This window comes from Budorcas taxicolor, chromosome 2, assembly GCF_023091745.1.
Source record: "Budorcas taxicolor isolate Tak-1 chromosome 2, Takin1.1, whole genome shotgun sequence".
Taxonomy (NCBI): Eukaryota; Metazoa; Chordata; class Mammalia; order Artiodactyla; family Bovidae; genus Budorcas; species Budorcas taxicolor.
In genome coordinates this window covers 45,374,232-45,394,494 of record NC_068911.1, presented here as the reverse complement: position 1 = coordinate 45,394,494, position 20,263 = coordinate 45,374,232, and the positions used below count along the sequence as shown (strand labels likewise).

At 41.4% G+C, this 20,263-nt stretch overlaps 1 protein-coding gene across 2 annotated transcripts in view; it reads left to right on the top strand.

Annotated features, from left to right (window-relative positions):
* The window catches only part of CYFIP1 (cytoplasmic FMR1 interacting protein 1), a 100,529-nt gene that overhangs the window by 31,667 nt on the left and 48,599 nt on the right, over nt 1-20,263 (top strand). For both annotated transcript variants that reach the window (XM_052636352.1, XM_052636353.1), the window contains exons 4-11: nt 48-125; nt 313-414; nt 1,247-1,428; nt 4,980-5,076; nt 5,164-5,292; nt 11,555-11,659; nt 13,524-13,615; nt 16,217-16,334. In XM_052636352.1, the coding sequence (XP_052492312.1) occupies nt 48-125; nt 313-414; nt 1,247-1,428; nt 4,980-5,076; nt 5,164-5,292; nt 11,555-11,659; nt 13,524-13,615; nt 16,217-16,334 (903 nt within the window). The remainder of the gene's footprint in view (nt 1-47; nt 126-312; nt 415-1,246; nt 1,429-4,979; nt 5,077-5,163; nt 5,293-11,554; nt 11,660-13,523; nt 13,616-16,216; nt 16,335-20,263) is intronic.

Here is a 20,263-nt window from a genome sequence, read left to right as displayed (position 1 = left end):
TTGTGACTGTTCTGCTTGCCTTTGATTTGCCTGGTGTACCCTTGCAGAATGAGATGCTGGAGGAAGGCCAAGAATACGCTGTCATGCTGTACACCTGGAGAAGCTGCTCTCGGGCCATCCCACAGGTGCCGGTCCCAGCCAGACCCCACCCCACCCCCACTGGCCACACCCCACTCCAGACAGACCAGGCCTCATCCCTTCCAGGCTTTCCTGCCCAGTCACACCACACCCCACTTCTGATCTGCCTTTCTCCAGCAACTCCTCACATTCTGTGTGTTGAAGCCTCTCTCTGTCATGCTTGTTTACTTCCAGGTGAAATGTAACGAACAGCCTAACAGAGTTGAAATTTATGAGAAAACCGTGGAGGTCCTTGAGCCTGAGGTCACGAAACTGATGAATTTTATGTACTTCCAGGTAAAACGGTGCAATAATCCCAGGGGTTTAGTGCAGAGAGTGGGGCGCTGGCACATTTACTGCATGTAAATTCAGACCCTCACAACAGCTTTGAGGCCAAAGGGAACTAAACCTTTCACAAGGCTGAAGCTTGACTGGCTGTTTCAGAATAAATGCTGCTTTTATGTTTCACTCTCTCCTTCGCTTGAGAGTGACTTTGTATTTCCTGAATGAAGACTGCTTTCTATCAGTATGCTTGTACTTTCAATTCATCTGGTTTTCACATGTTTTCATCCCATTGTCTGCTCTGGTGGGCCTCACCCTGGTCTTGACTCCTTCTGGCCCTTGGGTTAGGCAGGGTGGCTATGGGAGGGGCCTTCCTGGATTTTTAAAGACGTACTTTAGAAATGTGTGTGAGTTTTTTTTATTACAGATTCCTTTAGCAAACAGAGAAGATAGAACTCCTTAGATCATGAGTTTTTGTTTTATCTTAAAAAATTGTCAAGTGGAAATCCTCCCACTCCCTTTTTCAACTCTGAAAGCTAAAGCAACCTGCTTTACAGATGTTCTTTCGCAGCATTTTGCTCAGTAACTTTGCCGGAATAGTCAACAAAATTCTTTTACTTTGGGGACATAGTTGGTAAAGTGCAAAATCGGTGATGATTGTTAGAGAGCAATGACATGTGGAAATCGCTTTCTAGAAAATGCCTCTTTACCTGAGCTGTAAATAACGCACCTGTTGGTTGGGCATTTCATCAGCAAGTAATGTGAGTCTGGACCCTGTGATTGGAGCTGAGTCTGGGGTTGGCCCGTCCCTGAAAGCAGTGTATTTGTCCCTGCTTCCTCTGCACAGAGAAATGCCATTGAGCGTTTTTGTGGGGAGGTGAGGCGCCTGTGCCATGCGGAGAGAAGGAAGGACTTCGTGTCCGAAGCCTACCTGATCACCCTGGGCAAGTTCATCAACATGTTTGCTGTGCTGGACGAGCTGAAGAACATGAAGTGCAGTGTGAAGAATGACCACTCAGCCTACAAGAGGTGAGCGTGCCTGGGCTCCCTGGTGCCTTTGCAAGGTGGGTGCGGCACCCACAAGGGCCATTCTTGGGCCTGAGACAGATCACGAGCCCTACGAAGCATTCTGGTAGTCCTGTGTGTGGAGGGGGCTCTGAACTCCCATCACCCTAGAGGACAATGTGCTGCCGTGAGCCTGCACATCTGGGCTAGGTGGGCACGTCACAGCAGTGTGTCTGTAAGACTGAGTACGTTGGTGGCAGGTAGATCAGAGCAGCTGTCCTGTAACCAACTCTCTAGGGAAAGTCTGTGCCCTAGACTGTTAAGGCAAGTTGGCTGGAATGAGATGCTGACTTCTGTTTCCTTTGTTAGACAATGAATCTTAGCTATACAATTGACTTAGAAGAGATTTACTTTGCATCTGAATAGGCTGTGGTTTCATTTGTAGAGAAAGGAAAGTAATTTCTCCTGTGCCCTTCTAGGTTCTTGCCTGAGAATTCCCTTTAAGAAAGCAGAAATTAAGAAGAGCAAAACAAATTTAATTTAATAAGTATGTGGCGGGGGGGGGGTCCCAAATATGAGACCCAAAGAAGTAACCTTTTAAACAAAGAAAAAGTAACCTGTGAAGAATTGATAAGACAGAGAAGTTTGAGTTGGCCTGGTCAGTGAGTGAGGAGGTAGGAAGGTTGTTCACACAGCCTCTGGTGATGAGGACGCCTCCTGACCTCCTGGTACAGGGAGGTTACCTTTTATGTGGGAGGTTTCTTTCCTGCTTTCAGGGGCACAGAGGAGGTCAGAATGTACTTGCTGCAGCTATTTAAGTAACTAATCCAGAATAAATCAGTATGCCACAGTGGCATATTTGGGGGCAGCCTAACCTGAACCCTAATGCTGTGTCTTTAAAATGAAATCAACTTGAGATGCAGCACGAAACAGATCTGAGCTTGGGTCAGCAGTGGGGGTGGAGCTAGATCTCCCAGACTTCAAGCCTTGTTTGTGTGAAATAAGTTCAGGTGTTCCATTCATCGAGTCGGCTCTGCATGCAAGCGTAGATCTTCAGAATGACAACATCTTTTGAATTGTCCTGTTAACTCCTCTCCAGTAGGAGAGTCTGGAGTTGTTTCCATCTGATGCCAGTGTTCGGGGATTTCAAGTGTGTGGGACTCTTGGTGGAGCATGGGGCTTCTCAGCTTCCCAGTCCAGGAGGACAGCTTCTGCTCCTGATGGCACAAATCACTTGTTGCATGATTTTGATCAGCTTTGTCAGCCTTTTATCAGAGAAATGGGGAGGTAGACAGCACCAGTAGTTTTTCATTTTAAAAAGGTTTCTTTTCTCTCTCTTTTAGCAGTAGCACCTTTATTTCAAAGCCCAGTCTGGAAAACAGTTTAAAGATGGGACTGCTCTGTGGAAGGCCATTGGAGGGCCCCTGGGCACCCCCTTCAGAAGTTGCCCACCATCTTTGCTGCCCCCTAGGCTCCCCTGAGCACAGAAGATGGCTGAGGCACCCCTCATCCTTCCAGCATCCTCTTGCTGTGATCTCTGTTATGGACAATCTGTTGGTTCACTTTCCCAGGCAATAATCCTTACTCATCCCCAGCCCTCACACTCACGGTCAACATTCAAAACGCCTATTTAAAAAAAAAAAAAAAAAAAATCAAAAAATACTTTATTTGCACGTAGCTGGTAGTTACAACTTCTGCTAAGTGTACGTTCCAGATAACCCATATTGTCATGGTGAGGCTTAAGGAAAATAAAAACAGGTATTTTTGGTCCTTTTCTTAATTTCCATTCTTGCAGCTTCAACAATCACTCAAATCAATAAAGTGAACACTATACATTCTTTTAAAAAGAATATAAACATAGCAGTTGATATTATTTTATACATATATTAAAAAAAAACTTATAGAAATAAGCAAGATTACAGTTTATTTCTCACCTGGAATGTCCTGATGTAGGTGGCCTGCAGCTAAGTGGGTTCCAGACCGTTCAGGAACCAGGGCTCCAGCCTTGTAGCCCAGAATGGCTACTTGAGCTCCAGGTGTCATCTCTGCATTCAGGTCAACAGGAAGGAAAGAGAGTTGAAGGCCCTACAATATCTCTTATGAGTAAACTTTCAAGTGCCTTACAAAGTTTTGCCTTATATCTCATGGCTGAGCAGTTGATCCCAATGTGGAGATGAGGCACGTTGCTGCACTACAGAAATTCAGGGCTTATTTTGAAGCAGGAAGGAAAGGAAATGACAGTTGGGGTAGGTTACCAGTCTTTGCCATGAAAACTTTTCTTTAGTAAAACCCTCAAGGTTCTAGGTTGTACAGACAGGTCCTAAACTTTTTTGGGGAAGCCCTAGATGTGCAGAGTCCTCTCATGTGCTTTCATACCGCTTTGTAAAAACTAGAGACTCAGCCCATGTTGTGCAGGACTGTTGGACCTCAGCGTACAGGTCCTTCTGTGTCCACCATTCCCCTGTCAGCCCATGAGTAGGTCATATAGGTCTTGTTTTCCAGATATGGTGAGAGTCAGGAGAGTTCAGGGGGTATGTATTGATTTATAATAAGAAGTGTATGTTCATCCTCATTTCTGGCACAACTCCTAAAACCCTTGGAATTTCCTGTGATGAAAGCATAAAGTTTCTCTTGTTATGTTAGTGTGATTTTGGAAAGCCCTTAGGTACCCTCAGGATGGGGCTGATCACCAGAGGAATCAGCCCTGGGACTGGAGGGTTGGAACTTTTAGTCCTACCCTCCTGACCTCAGTGGGGAGAGAGGGGTTAGAGGTTGAACCCATTGTCAGCATCCAATAATCTAATCAAACATGTTTATATGAGGAATCTTCCATTAAAAACCCTGAAGGACAGGGTTTGGAGAGCTTCCAGGTTGGTGAACATGTGGAAGTTTGGTGGAGTGGTGATTGGAGAGGCCGTGGAAGCCCCCATTCTTTTCCCATACATTGCCCTACTCCTGGGGTCTGATGCTGTCTTCCAGCAGTGTCAGAATTTAGTTCATTGCAGGCCACCCAGCTGGTGTTAGAATGTTGCTTGATGGTGTGGGAAAACCCACCGCTCATGTTAGACTTGGTACCAGATCTTTAGGTTTGTCCAAGATGGAGCTGCAAATTGGTGGTGGAGTCAGGATTTTGTCTCAGACCTTTGGCACAAAACTGTGTGTGGTGTGGTCCCTGACTGGTGGGAGGTTTGGCTGCCCAAAAGTTTCCCAGCAGAGGACCTAAACGGTGCTGTCACTCAGCCCTGGACTCACGGAGGGAGTGTCAGCCTTTTTCAGACTTGGGGGTAGGGAGCAGCGTGAGAGGCTGTTGTGTCGGTGCCCTTCAGGAAAGCCTGTAAGTGGTGCTGCCACGTCTCTGAGGAAGTCCGTCAGCTATGGACAGTGGGGTCATGAGCTGTCCACATTGCAGGGGAGAAGCTGGAGGAGGCTGAAATTGAAACCAGCGTCTGTGATGCACATGTCTACAGATAACTGTAGCAGTAGTAGAGTAATTTTGATTTTGCCAGGCTTTTTTTTTTTTTTTCAATCTCATTAAGCATGTTGGTTGATTAACCTTTTCTCCCCCTCTTTTATAGGGCTGCTCAGTTTTTACGTAAAATGGCAGATCCACAGTCCATCCAGGAATCACAGAATCTGTCCATGTTCCTGGCCAACCACAACAAGATCACACAAGTAACTCACACTCTGGCTGACGGGGCACATTCCCAGGGGGCTGAGGGAGAGAGTGGTCAGTGACATAGATCTCACTCTGTGTTTTAGTCTCTGCAGCAGCAGCTGGAAGTGATTTCTGGTTATGAAGAGCTCCTAGCAGACATTGTGAATCTCTGTGTGGATTACTATGAAAATAGAATGTACCTGACGCCCAGTGAGAAACACATGCTTCTCAAAGTACGTGTGTTGAGGGAAGACTGCCAACAGCACCATGAGAAAGGGGCAGCCTTCTTTTCATCAAAATGAACTTGATGATTGTTTTGCCAACCTTTTCTCTCATGCTTGTGTGTGTGTGTGTGTGTGTACATATAGCATCTTCCACCTTACATGCAGATTGCACTACAAATCCTTGACATATTCCCATGAGTGTGTCCCAAGCTTGAGCCCAGTGCCGGGTAGGTCTCATGTCCATTCCTGGAGAAGGTGCTTGTAGATAAGGAGGTTTTGGTCAAGAACTTTTCTCAGCATAAAGCTTCTTGTAGCAGAGATTGTGCCAGATTTTACTTGGCAGGGATGTACTTCCTAGAAATTTAGTATACTGTGTCACCATGATTGGGCTTCCCAGGTTATTCTAGTGGTAAAGGACCTGCCTGCCAGTGCAGGAGACGTAACAGACGCAGGTTTGATCTCTGGGTTGGGAAGAGCCCCTGGAGGAGGGCATGGCAACCCACTCCAACATTCTTGTCTGGAGAATCTCATGAATAGAGAAACCTTGCATGCTACAATAATCCATAGCATTGCAAAGAGTTGGACATGACTGAAATGACTTAGCACACATGCATGTCACCATGATTACAGTAGACTTTTGTTGTTCAACAATCATGCCATTTAACATATTCCTCTATTTCAAATTGGGGAGGTTTTCAATGATGTTTCTCATTGGGAAAATGAGAAGTTTTTATTTTATTTTATTTTTTTAATCAAATGAAAGTTTAATAATGTGTACATTGGAGAGAACCCAGGAAAACTGAGCAGCTCTGAGGAGATGGTTCTGCCATTCTCTTCACCCTGCTCTCTGCCTTCATAGAGGCCCCTTCATGTGGGACCCTGTGCTGGATGTCCTGCTGGCCCAAGCAAGTGGGCCCAGCTCCAGGACTTCTTCCATGTAGGAGAACAGCATGGAGGGGTCAGGGAAAAAGGGCGCTGTCCAGTGGAGTGCTTTATGATACTGGAAACATTCTGTTTGCACCTATTGGTACAAGAGCTCCCTGGCAATAGGTGCTTTTGGAAATTCACATTTCTTATTGCCTTGTGCTTCAGGAGAGGTGGGACTGATGTGTATACACGTAAGAGGAAACAAGAAGTGACATAAAAAAGCTCCATGTGAAGCGCTAACTATTAATTTCTGAGAGGCTTTTAAAAATACTTTTTAGCAAGCCTAGAAATATTAAAATTACGAAAAGAAAAATCTCATTGGAAAAGACAAATAAACAGTAAGAGTAGTAGATCAACTTGTAGCAAGGTTAAAAGACAAGAGCAGTAAAATCACCTATATTCGTAATAAATAGTGAAGGGATACAGAAAAGATATAAAACATAATGTAAAAAAACATTGAGCGTTGGTAGGGGAGTAAAAATGCAGAGTTACTAGAATGAGTCCAAACTTAAGAGATTGTAACTTAAAATAATCATATATATACATGTGTATGGGTTGCTATATATCAACCTCATGATAACCACAACCAAAAATTTATAACAGATACACAAAAAAGAGAAAGAAATCTAAATCTAACACTAAAGATAGTCATCAAATCACAAGGGAAGACAGCAAAAGAAGGAGAAAGGAATGAAAAGGAACTATGAAAAACTGAAGAGCTTAACAACACATAAAATGGCAATAAGCATGTTGTTGTTTAGTTGCTAATTGTGTCTGATTCATTGTGACTCCATGGACTGTGGGCTGCTCCAGTCCATGGAAATTCCCAGACAAAAATACTGGAGTGGGTTGCCATTTCCCTCACCAGGGAATCTTTCTGACACAGAAATTGAACCCAGGTCTCCTGTATTGGCAGGCAGATTCTTTACTGCTGAGCCACTAGGGAAGTACCCATCAATAATTAATTTAAATGTGAGTGGATTAAATGCTTCAGTCGAAAACATACAGTAGCTGAATGGGTTAAAAAATAAGACCCATATGTATGCTGCCTTCAAGAGACTCACTTTAGATCTAAAGACAGACTGAAAGTGAGGAGATGGAAAATGATATTTCATGGAAATGGAAGGAAAGCTAGGGTGGCAATACTTATATCAGACAAAATAGACTAAAACAAAGACTTAACAGCGCAATTCTAAAGAACAAGGACGAAGTCATGAAACGTGGAAGTTTGCTGTGCCTGTGATGTCAACAGTAATGTTGAAGAAGTGTAGAAAAATGATAGAGATGGAGGAACTTCTCAGTGTGTAGATGCAGGGTCAACCACTCAATGCTGCTTCAAAAGAAATCTAAAAGCCTTTGTGAAGACTGGAGGAAGAACCACAGTAACGAATCAGAGGGTGCATCTTTTAATGCCAGCCATGGCTAGTTTCATCAGTTCAAGGCTAGAGTCAGCCTTTACAACATAAAAGCAAATGGTGAGATAGCTAGTGCAGATAGGGTAGCTGCCTGGGAATTTCCTGAAATGCTTTGAGAAATTATTGATGAAGGCTTATATTTACCAGAGCAGGTTTGTAATGTAGATGAGACAGGACTGTACTGGAAGTGGATGCCAGACCAAAGTTACATCAGTAAGGAGGAAAAGTTGATGCCAGGCTATAAAGAAGCAAGTTCAGTTCAGTCGCTCAGTTGTGTCCGACTCTGCGATACCATGGACTGCAGCACGCCAGGCTTCCCTGTTTATCACTAGCTCCTGGAGCTTGCTCAAACTCGTGTCCATAGAGTCAGTGATGCCATCCAACCATCTCATTCCCTGACGTCCCCTTCTCTTTCTGCTTTCAGTCTTTCCCAGCATCAGGGTGTTTTCCAATGAGTCAGTTCTTCGTGTCAGGTGGCAAAAGTATTGGAGCTTCAGCTTCTATCTGACTAGAAATCAACTATAAGAGAATATCCAAAAAAACACAACCACATGGAGGCTAAGCAATATGCTACTAAAGAACTAAGGAGTCCCTAATGAAATCAAAGAAGGAATTTAATAATACCTGGAGACAAATGAAAACAGAAACACAGTGTTCCATAATCTGTGGGACATAACAAAAGCAATTCTAAGAGGGAAGTTTATAGCAATATAAACTACAGGAAACAAGAAAAATTTCATATAACCAATCTAAACTTACCTCTAGAGGAACTAGCAAAAGAATAAGCAAAACCCCAAGTTAGAAGGAAATAATAAAGATTGGAGTGAAAAATAGATGAAGTAGTGACTAAAAATAATAGAAAAGAGTAAAACTAAGAGCTCGCTTTTCAAAAAATAGACACATCAATAAACTTTTAGTTAGAGCCCTCAAGAAAAGTAGCAAGAGGGCCCAAATTAAATCAGAAATGAAAAGTTACAGCTAACACCACAGAAATACAAAAGGTCAAAAGAGATTACTATGAACAATTATGCCAATAAAATGGACAACCTAGAAATGGATAAATTGCTGGAAACGTACATTCTACCAAGATGTATCAGGAAGAAACAAATATGAACAGACTGATTACCACTAATGAAATTGAATCAGTAATCAAAAAACTTCCAACAAATGAAAGCCTAGAAACAGATGGCTTTACTGGTGAATTCTACCAGACATTTAAGGAAGAGTTAACAACTATCTTCAAAATATCCCCACCCCTACCACAAAAATTGAAGAGGAAGGAAAGCTTTTGACCTCATTCTGTAAGGCATCATCACTCTGATATCAAACCAGACAAAGATACACACACAAAAACTACAGTCCAATATCATGGATGAACATGGAGGCAAAAATCCTCAACAAAATATTTGCAAGCCAAATTCAGTACATTAAAGAGATCATACACCATGATCAACTGGGATTTATTCCAAGGATGCAAGAATAATTCAATAACTGTAAATCAGTTAATGTGATAACACATTAACAAACTGAAAAATAAAAATCATATGACTACCTCAACAAATGTGGTAAAAACTTGACAAAATTCAGGATCCATTTTTGATAAAGAATCTTAACAAAGTGGATATAGAGGGAACATACCTCAGCATGATAAAGGCTGTGTATGACAAGCCCACAGTTAGCGTCATACTGAGCAGGGAAAGTGTATTCTCTTTAAGATTAGGCACAAAACAAGAATATGCCCACTCACTCTCACCACCTTTATTCAGCATAGCATTGGCAGTCCTGGCCACGTCAGTCAGAGAGAGAAAAGAAATTACAGGAATCCAAATTGGAAAGGAAGAAGGAAAATTGTTACTGTTTGCAGATGCCGTGATACTCTACATGGACAATCCCAAAGACACCCACAAAGAGCTTTTGGAACTAATACGTGAATTCAGTAAAGTTGCTGGATGTAAAATAATATACAGGAATCCATTGTGGTTCTATATACCAACAACAAGCTATCTGAAAGATAAATTTAAAAAAAATCCCATTTACAGTTGTATCAAAAAGAATAAAATACCTTGGAATGAATCTAACCAAGGAGGTAAAAAACCTGGACTCTGAAAAATTATAAGACATTGTTGAAAGAAATTGAAAACAACATGAACAAATGGAAAGATCTGTTTTGTTTTGGGGATTGGAAAAATTAACATCATTAAAATTCCCATACTACCGACGGCAATCTACAGTTTTGGTGCAACCTCTATCAAAGTACCACTGGCATTTTCCACAAAACTAGAACAAATAATTATAACATTTGCAAGGAAACAAAAAAGACCCCAATTAATCAAAACAATCTTAGAAAGCTTTAAGAACAAAACTGGAGGTATCACACTCCAGTTTGATGTAATTGATTTCAAACTATACCACAAATTCAGAACAGGATGGTATGGCACAAAAACAGACATAGATCAGTGAAACAGAGAGCTCAGAAATAAACTCACACTTAATGGGCAATTAATCTATGACAAAAGAAACAAGAATATATGACAGGGAAAAAGCCTCTTAATAAGTGGTGCTGGGAAAACTGGGCTCCTCTCTCACACCATGTATAAAAACAAGCTCAAAATGGATTAAAGATTTAATTGTTAAGACCTGAAACCATAAAATTCCTGGAAGAAAACTCTCTGACATTATCAGTTTTAGCAACATATATTTTTTTGATCTGTCACCTCAGAAAAGGGAAGTAAAGGCAAAAATAAACAAATGGGACTACATCAAACTCAAAAACTTCGAAGGAAACTATCAAAATGAAAAGACCACGTACTGAATGAAGAAGGTATTTGCTAACAGTATATTCAACGAAGGGTTAATATCTGAGGAGTAGAAAGAACTTGAACAACTCAATGTGAAAAAAATTTTAAAAATGGACAGAGGATATGAATAGGCATTAATTTCAAAGAAGACCTAGATATGACCAAGAGCTACATGGAAAGATGCTCAATATTACTCATCAGGGAGATGCAGATCAAAACCACAATGAAGTATCATCTCACACTTGTCAGAATGGATATTGTCAAAAAGACTAGAGATAACAATTGCTAGCAAGCATGTTTGGAGAAAAGGGAATTGCTGGTACGGTTTGAAATCTGGTGGGAATGTAAATTGCTGCAGCCGCGACCGAAAACAATATGGTGGTTCTTCAAAGAATGAAAAAAAACTACCATAAGATCCAGCAATTCCACTTCTGGATAGTTACATGAAGAAAAATACTAATTAAGAAAGGTATATGCAGCATTGTTAACAATAGCCAAGACATGAAAGCCTAAGTGTACATTGATAGATGCATGAGAAGGTAATATATATCAGTATAGCTATATATTTAGATATAATGGAATGTTGTTCAGCCATAAAAAATGAAATCTTACCATTTGTGAATGTACTTAGTATTATGCTAAGTGAAATAAGTCAGGCAGAGAAAGACAAATACCATATGATTTCACTTATATGTAGAATCTAAAAAATGAACAAGCATAAAACAGAAACAGGCTCATAGATACAGAGGACAGGAGGTTCCCAGTTGTGGTATAGAGGAGTGAATGAAATAGGTGAGATTAAGAGGTGTAGACTTCTGGCTACAAAGTGAGTGGGTCTGGAGGATGAAATGTACTGCTTTGGAAATACCATCGTTAATATTGTCTGCCTTTGCGTGGTGGACCAGTGGTAACTAGACTTATGGTGATCATTTTTGAATGTATAGATATATCAACTCACTGTGTTGTGCACCTGGAACTAACATAGGGTTGTAGGTCAACTACAGTGTTTTTAAAAAGTGCTTTTTGAAATAAGAATGAACTGTCATTTCAAAGTTAGGAACTATAGCAGTGTGTTTATGGATAATTAAACCTGCAGGTCTAAGCTTTATGTGCCATTTTGTGATTTTTCAGGTCATGGGGTTTGGTCTATATTTGATGGATGGAAGTGTCAGCAACATTTATAAACTAGATGCCAAGAAAAGAATAAACTTATCCAAAATCGACAAATACTTCAAGGTGAGTTGCAGTTTCTAGATAAACCTTTTTATTGAAGTGTATGCAGTTTGAGCTTTGGGAGGTCAACTGTGACTGGTCCAAAGTAGGAAATGCAGTGTTGGCAAGTGGGTGGGTGTGAGTAGACTGTTTCCTGCTCTTATAGCAGTTTTGCCTGAATTTGAACCTTGTCTAAAGGAATCATGCCATATGTATTCTTTTGTGTCTGGCTACCCCTACTTTGTTTGTCAGATTGTCCCTGTGGGAACCTGCAACTATAGTTTTTACTTTTTCATTGTGGTGTGGCTCTACATTTTATGACTAAACTGCAGTTTGCTTATCCATTCTGTGATGAACATGAGATTGTTTCTGCGTTTTGGCTTGTGTGAACAGTGCTGCTCTGATGTGTGCACATCTGTGCACATTTTTACTGGGTGAGTACCCAGTGGCGGACTGCGTATCCATCTAACAGAATGGACATTTTCAGTGCAGTAGATACAGCCTCACAGTTCCCCCACATGGCTGTGCTGACTTGCATCACCACCAGCAGTGAGTGAGCATTCTTGGGGCTTCATATCATCACCAAGGGGGCATCCTGAAGGGTGTGCCTGTGTGTCTTTGAGATTTTATTGGCTAGTGTTTCCTTGTGGTTTAGTTGATGTCTCCCTGATTGCTTTTCACGGTATTATTAGTCTTTTGTGTGTTCTCTTTGTGAAGTGTCCTTTCAAGTCTCTCATTCTTTTTTTTCCCTGTTGGTTTGTAGTTCTTTACGTATTCTGGGTATGTATCCTTTGTCGGATACATGTGTCCTAAAATACATGCATTTCCCCTATGTCACTCTTATTTTTCACTTTCTTGAAGAGTCATCGGTGAACCGAGGTTCTTAATTTTAGTGTGGTCTGATATATTCATCTTTTATGTCCACTTTAAGAACTCTTTGATAAAACAGACTCTTTAGAATTTTCTTTTGCATTACCTTCTAGTAGCATCATTGTTTCCTTTTCCATCTAGCTCTGTAATCCCCCTGGAATTGATGTAATGTATGCTGTGAGATGGGGGTTGACAGTCCTGGTTTTTTTTTGCCTCTATGGATATCTGGTTGACTCTGTTTCCCCTTCGTTGCTCTGAGGAGTCACCTGGGTCATAGAGCAGGTGTCTCTATGTGAATGACTCTGCCTTGAGTTGCTCTGCCCCACTGGTCTGCACCTGTGCTGGCTTAGTTGCTGTAAGTCTCCAGCAGGTCATCAAGTTATGTTCTCCACAGTTGTCTTGAGCATTGTCCCACTATCTTTTGAAATATATTTTAGAATTGACTTGCTGATTTACACACAGACATACACACACATGCACATACTACCCATAAACCATTTTTCCTCTTGGAATATTGTTTGGGATTCTGTTGAATCTGTAGATCAATTTAGGGAAAATGGATATTTTTAAAATACCATGTTTTCCAGTACATGAACCTAACATAATTCTCTATTCACTTAGAACTTTAAAAAATTTTGTAAAATTTTTGGTAATATTTTATTTTGAAGTCTTAACATATTTTGTTAGATTTAATACTATATACTTTTATTTTTGATGCTATTGCAATTTTTTCTCTTTAGTTTTTTTTCCTAATTGTTTGTTGTATATAGAAATGCAGGTGTTTTTTTTTTTTTAATGACCATGGTTCTAGCAACAAGATAGGTTGATTTTAATGTTTGAATTGGTACTTTAAGTGAATGTAGAAGTTGTTTACAACTTTTTTGCAGTAAGTGATTTGCAGAAATAGCATTCAACCTGCAGTAATTATTAGCATTCCTCATTCTTCTTAGATTGTATTTGGTGACTAAGTACAATATATAATGACTCTGGGTTTTTTATTTTTATTCTTTGACTACAGCAGCTGCAGGTGGTTCCGCTGTTTGGAGACATGCAAATAGAACTGGCAAGATACATCAAGACCAGCGCCCACTATGAGGAAAATAAATCTCGGTAGGCAGAGAGTGAGTTGCCCAGTCAGAGCATTCTTCAGTGTTCTCACTGTGGTTCCTGACATGCTGCTTACTATCCGGAGACGCCACCTTGGACATTTTCAACCACATGCCTGATGTGGTAGTCTTTTCCATGTGTAGATGTTTACATTTAAATTCATTTATAAGTGCAATTTATTTTCTTAGTAGAATGGCCACATTTCAGATATCTAATAGATAGGGTCTACTGTTTTGGTCAGTACAGATATAGAACTTTTCATCATCCCAAAGAGTTCTGTTAGACAGTGTTGGTCACATATATGGAAGTATAAGCAGATTCCCTGGGTGCTGATAAAAGCTTAACAACCAGTCTGCTGGGAAGGGGCTGGATGTTTGTATGCAACTTACAGAGGTTATAGAACTATCATTGTTGGGCCAGAACCAGACTCGGCTTATTTTTTCAAGGTCTCAGTTGTTGAGAATGGGCTTTACATTTTTAAAGAGGTGGTTTTTTTTTTTGTTTTTGTTTTTTTAAGATGATGGCTCTACAGCTGATGTGACAGAGATAGTGTAGCCTCCAAATTTTAAAGTGCTTACTTTCAGGGCCTGTGCTAAGACAGTTGACCAATCCCTATTATAAAGAATCTGCAGCTTATGGTTACAAGTGATAGTAAATACATAATTCGTTTTATTGCACCTTCCACATAGTCACTTGAGTCTCATAGGATGCGTCTGTTGACTTTTGCCAGATCTGTGGTCTCCATTCAGCCATGGTTTTGAAAAATACAGTTGCACCTCAATCTGGCTACTCAGAAGTTAGCAGTCTTTTTCTGTGAAGGCCAAATTATAAACATATTATGTCTTTCTAGCCACATATGTCACATACTCTTATTTGTTACTTTTTAAAAAAAATTACTCTTTAAATCTGTAAAAACCATTTATGTGGCTCTGGGGCACATAAAAACTGGTCACGTTGGGTCTGTGCTGTATGCAGCTTGCCAGCCTCTGTGCCAGCTTATTTCCTAATACATCTGCCGTTAAATCTGATATGTGATGACCTTCCTCAAAATCACATTCACTAAACTGAACCCTCTCTTCCTTTCAGCATCGACTTGAGCTCTGATTTGGAGGGTGTACTGATTTCCATGGTATAAATAGAAATGCCAGCCTCCAATTAAAATAAATAAATTTAAATTTAAAAAAGTGCCTAAATGTAAGCTAGCAGTGTATACCTCCTGCTGTAACAAACACAGTCATCTGTATAGCATAAGTAATGTGAAGTCAATGAGTCAGGAAGCAAGGAGTTTTGCATACTTTGTTTTTAGTATGATCTGGTGTAAGTCATTGGCCATTATTACCAGTTAATTTCTGTGTTTCACAGCCACTGAGGCAGATGCCTAAACCTGTAGCAGTCAGCTCTAAGAGCTCAGCCCAACAGTCTAGCAACTGTGTCTGGCCCCTGGGGATTGGTCCAAGTGGCAGATGTTGGCATCTGGCTCCTGAACCAGCTTATTTCCTAACACATCTGCCATTAAATCTGGTAACACATATGCCTCTCCTGAGGGAGACATGCCTGCAGGGAAGGCCAGTGTGTTGAGAGTGGACCCTGGCGCAGGGCCTGGCCTTGTGTGCTTGCTGCAGACTCAAGGAGCCGCCTTGGCCGGTGCCTCTGTGATTGTCATGCCATCTTATAGTGGAATCAAAGTTAAAAGTGATGCCGCTTGAGATAGTGTATTGATCATCTTGAAAACTGGTAATCTGCATCCTTTCCTTCTGGCAAAGGGGTGAACTTGTTAGAAACATGGTGGAAGTTGGTGCTGAGTGTGAGGAAACCAAGGGAACTGTTCTGAGCCCAAAGACCCATGCTTTCTGCCCAAGAACGCCAACAGAGTTAATCTTTTTTTTTTTTCCAATTTAAGTTTTTTTAATTTTAATTTTTACTTTTACTTTATTTTGCTTTACAATACTGTATTGGTTTTGCCATACATTGACATGAATCAGCCACAGGTGTACATGAGTTCCCAATCCTGAACCCCCCTCCCACCTTCCACCCCACATCATCTCTCTGGATCATCCCCGTGCACCAATTTAAGTTTTGATACCCTTTTTTTCTACTCTGTTGACTATATCTGTTTGCTGCTGAAATGGTGTGTTGTACACGTAGTTAGTTACGACAACACTGTCTAATTTCCAAGTCATGTCAGTTTCAACTCTCCCATCAAGGATAACTTTTGTTCCTGAGTCTTTGGCTGACTTGTTTTGTACTATAGTTTATATTTTCACATGTGAGTAATAATAATAACTGCCAACTGTGCGGTAATGTGTCAAGGGGCTCTGGAAGGGTTATGCAGTATCTTGAATCCAACAACTCTCAGCTTTGTGGAATGTAGTTTACTGATTAAGGAGAAATTACGGTTCCTTTTCCAGAATACAGACATGAGAAGGTAGACACAGACCCGACACAGGGAGCTGAGGCAGACCCAGCTATTACCATGCAGAGAATGCCACGTTTGCCACCTCGACCTCGGCTGTAGTGGGGCTGCTGGGCTGGGGGTGGGCCTGCCTTGCACGTGTCCTTGGCCAGGTTTCCCCCGGGTCATGCACGTTTCCCCTTTACCCTTAGATGGACCTGCACGTCCTCCAGCAGCAGCCCACAGTATAACATCTGCGAGCAGATGGTCCAGATCCGGGAGGACCATATGCGCTTCATCTCAGAGCTGGCACGCTACAGCAATAGTGAGGTGAGTGGCCTCTGCCTGCAGTGCGCACCTGGCAACACCATGTCTGATGTGCTCCTTGTATTCTCTGCACCCACATTTACTTTGAATTTTACCCTTCATTTACTTTGAGAAGCATAGTTTAAGTACTGTGTACTTAACAAGCTCTCATAATGGATGAGGCAGTGCAGATATGATATAATGGAGTTTGTTTGGATCTGTTCAGCTGTACAAAAAGCATATTCTTTTTTTTGGAAAAATATTAGCAGTGATCCCAAAAAAATGACTGAGTTGAAACCATGAATTAAGTGCATTTTCTAGTCTAGTTCCGTCGTTCCAAACTGCTTGGAGAAAGGAGAGGAGAGTAGAGGACATCAGGAGCAGAAGGGATGGCTTTGACTTGTGCCCTTTCCTGTCTAGAGGGAGGAAGTACAAGAGCTTGCAAGTTCTTAGGAAGATACATCAGGTGCCCAGAAAAAGGCCTGAGGAAGGGTGTAGGAGGCAGTGCTCTCTCTTGGGCCATGGGCCTTGTTAATTCCTTCTGGCTTTGCAGCTGGGTTTTCTGTGTCCTTGTTTGGGCCAGTCACGTTGCCCATACCTGCTGCATGCCTGGCTCCAAGCCAGCATGACTCACATGGGGTGGGTGGGTCAGGGGTCTAAGAGAGGAGAAGCAGCAATGGGAGGGTCATTTCTCACGTCCTAGCAGATGAGACACCAAGGTCAGGGTCAGAGCAGTGGTCACTGGCATGGATGGGTGCTGCAAATGGTCTAGAGGGACCTAGGGACTTGGGGCAACATATAGAGGTCTGGTTTTTGAGGTTGTAGTACCTTGGGGTTCTCAGGAGGACCATTATATTTGGAAGAACTCTGTGTGCTGTTCTGCCCATTGCAGGACAATGAGCATTCCATCTCTCAGCCACAAGCACTAGTCAGTATGTAACCAAAATGACTGAAAGGTAACCCAAACCCTCAGGGCCGGTTACCTCCTTGCAGACCCCAGGTGGGTGTCTGACCGAGTAGAGATGGGGGCCAGCCCCCTGGACGTCTTCATGTAGTTGTAAACTGAGTTTGTGAGGAGCTCTCAAACAGCACAGAGAGCTAATGTCTGCCTTTCCAAAGAGGAGCATCTCACAGCATGCATGCCTCCTGTCTGCCTTCTGAGTTCTGCCATAGTGCCCTTATCATCAGATAATGGTTTTAATAAGAGAAAAGAGATCCACCTTTGACAGCTTCGCTCAGTTTATTTTTAAACAGATTTATGAGGCCATAATACACGTATCACCCAATTCACCCATTTAAATTATACACTTCAAAGATTTTTAGTGTATTTAGTGAGCTGTGTAACTGTCATCACAGACTTGTTGAACAGTGTCAGCATCCCCAGAGCAACTCTGCACCCCTTAGTAGTCACTCCCCATTCCCCTTCCTTCTGGCACCTGGCAGTCTACTTTCTATCTATGGATTTACCTACTGGAAGGTTCGTCCATGTTATAGCCTGTATCAATAATTTTATGGCTTATAATATTTAAATAATTTTATGTCAGAATAATACTGCATTGCTTAGACACACCACATTTTGTTGGTTCATTATGAATAATCTGCTATGAACATCCGTGTACAAGTGTTTGTGTGGATGTAAGTTTTCACTTCTCTTAGGTAGATATCTAGGAATGGAACTGCCGAGTCATATGGTATTCTGTGTTGAGCATTTTGAGGAACTGCCAAGCTGTTTTCAAAGCAGCTGCACTATTTTACATTTTCACCAGCAGTCCGTGAGGAGTCTGATTTTTCTACATCCTCGCCAGCCCTTGTTTCTGTTTTTTTTCTATTCTGACCATGATACTTGAATGTCAAGTGGTGCCTGGTTGTGGTTTGGATTTATGTCCTTAATGGCTAATGAAACTGCATATCTTTCCATGTACTCATTGGCCAGTTTTAAGAGATGTCTCTTGAAGTATTGGCCCATTTTTAAATTGTATTGTCTTTTTTTTTTTACTATTGAGTTTTATATTCTGTTATCTATTATGTGATTTTCATATATTTTCTCCTCTTTTGGAGTTCTGTCTCCTGTCTGTTTGCTGTCTCAGTGATGCTCTTTGAAGCACAGTTTCTTATTTCTGGTGTGGTCCAGTTTGCTTTATTCATTTGCTTCTGACTGTGCTAGGCTTTATTGCTGCACAGGCTTTCCTCTGGCTGTGGCATGCAGGGGCCACTCTCAAGCCTGCTGCTCTCACTGTGCGGGCTCCTGTTGTGGAGCACAGAATCTCGGACATGCAGGCTTCAGAAGTTTGGGTCCGTGGCTCTGCGGTCGTGGCTCCCAGGCTCTAGAGCACGAGCTTAGAAATTACGGTGCGTGGGCTTAGTTGCTCTACGGCATGTGGGATCCTCCTGGCCTAGGGATCAAATTCATGTCCCCTGCATTGGCAGGCAGACTCCTTAGTGCTGAGCCACCAGAAAAGCCCTGGTGCAGTCCACTTATATCTGTTTTATCTTTGGTTGTTTGTGCTTTGGGTTGTAATGAACAAACCGCTGCCTAACCCAAGTCACAAAGATTTACCTCGTGTTTTCTTCTAAGAGTTTTGTAAAAGTTTTAGCTCTTATATTTAGATCTACAATCCATTTTAAGTTACTTTTTAAATATGGTATAATTTAAGGGTTCAAGTTCATTCTTTTGTATGTAGATATCCAGTTTTGCCAGTATTGTTTTTTAAAGACTATTCTTTTTCCACTGAAGGCACCCTCATCAAAAATCAATTGACTGTACCACTTCTGTGTTCATTGCAACATTATTTATGATACTCAAACCAAAGAAACAGCCTAAGTGTCTACAGATAGATGAATGAATAAAGAAAATGTGATATATATTACACAATGGAATATTATTCAGTCATACAAAAGAAGGAAATCCTGCCATTTGTGACAACATGGATGGCCCTTAAGGGGATTACACTAAGTGAAGTAAGTCAGACAGAAAAAGGCCAATATTGTATGATACCACTTTTATGTGGCATCTGAAAAACTAAACTCATGAATACAGAGAACAGATTGGTGGTTGACAGAGGCAAGAGGTAAAAGAAGTGAGAAAAGATGGCCAAAAGGCACAAACTTTCAGTTATAAGATAAATAATTTCTGGGGCTGTAATATGCAGCATGGTGACTATAGTTGAATAGTACAGTATTATATATTTCAAAGTTCCTTGGAGAGTAAATCCTGAAAGTTCTCATCATAGGAAAAAAAAATTATAATTGTGAGTTGGTAGATGTTAACTTATTGTGTAGTCATTTCACAGGATATGCATTTGTCTTAGTCGCTTAATTGTGCCTGACTTTTTGTGACCCCGTGGACTGTAGCCCACTGGGTTCCTCTGTCCCTGGAATTCTCCAGGCAAGAATACTGGAGGGGGTTTCCATGCCATCAGACCCAGGTCCTCCGCATTGCAGGTGGATGCTTCACCATCAGAGCCACCAGGGAAACCCATGTCAAATCAAATCATATTGTACACTTTGTGTATGTATCACATATATCAATAAAACTAGGTGGAGGAGAATCAATTGATTATAATCCTGAGGCTTCATTTTTGGACTCTCAGTTCTGTGCCATTGACCTTTATGTCTGTCCTTTGCCAGTACCACACTTGCTTTTTTACCTGAAGTATAGCTGATTTGCAGTGTTGTGCCAATCTCTGCTGTACTGCAGAGTGACTCAGTTATACACATATAGACATTCCTTTTTAAATATTCTTTTCCATTATGATTTATCACTTGATGTTGAATATAGTTCCCTGTGCTATACAGTAGGACCTTGCTGTTTATCCATCCTATAAATAATAGTTTACACATGCTAATCCCAAACTCCCAGGCCCACCCCCCACCTCCCGCTTGGCAATCACACATCTGTTCTCTGTGTCTGAGAGTCTGTTTCTGTTTTGTAGATAGGTTCATTTGTGCCGTAT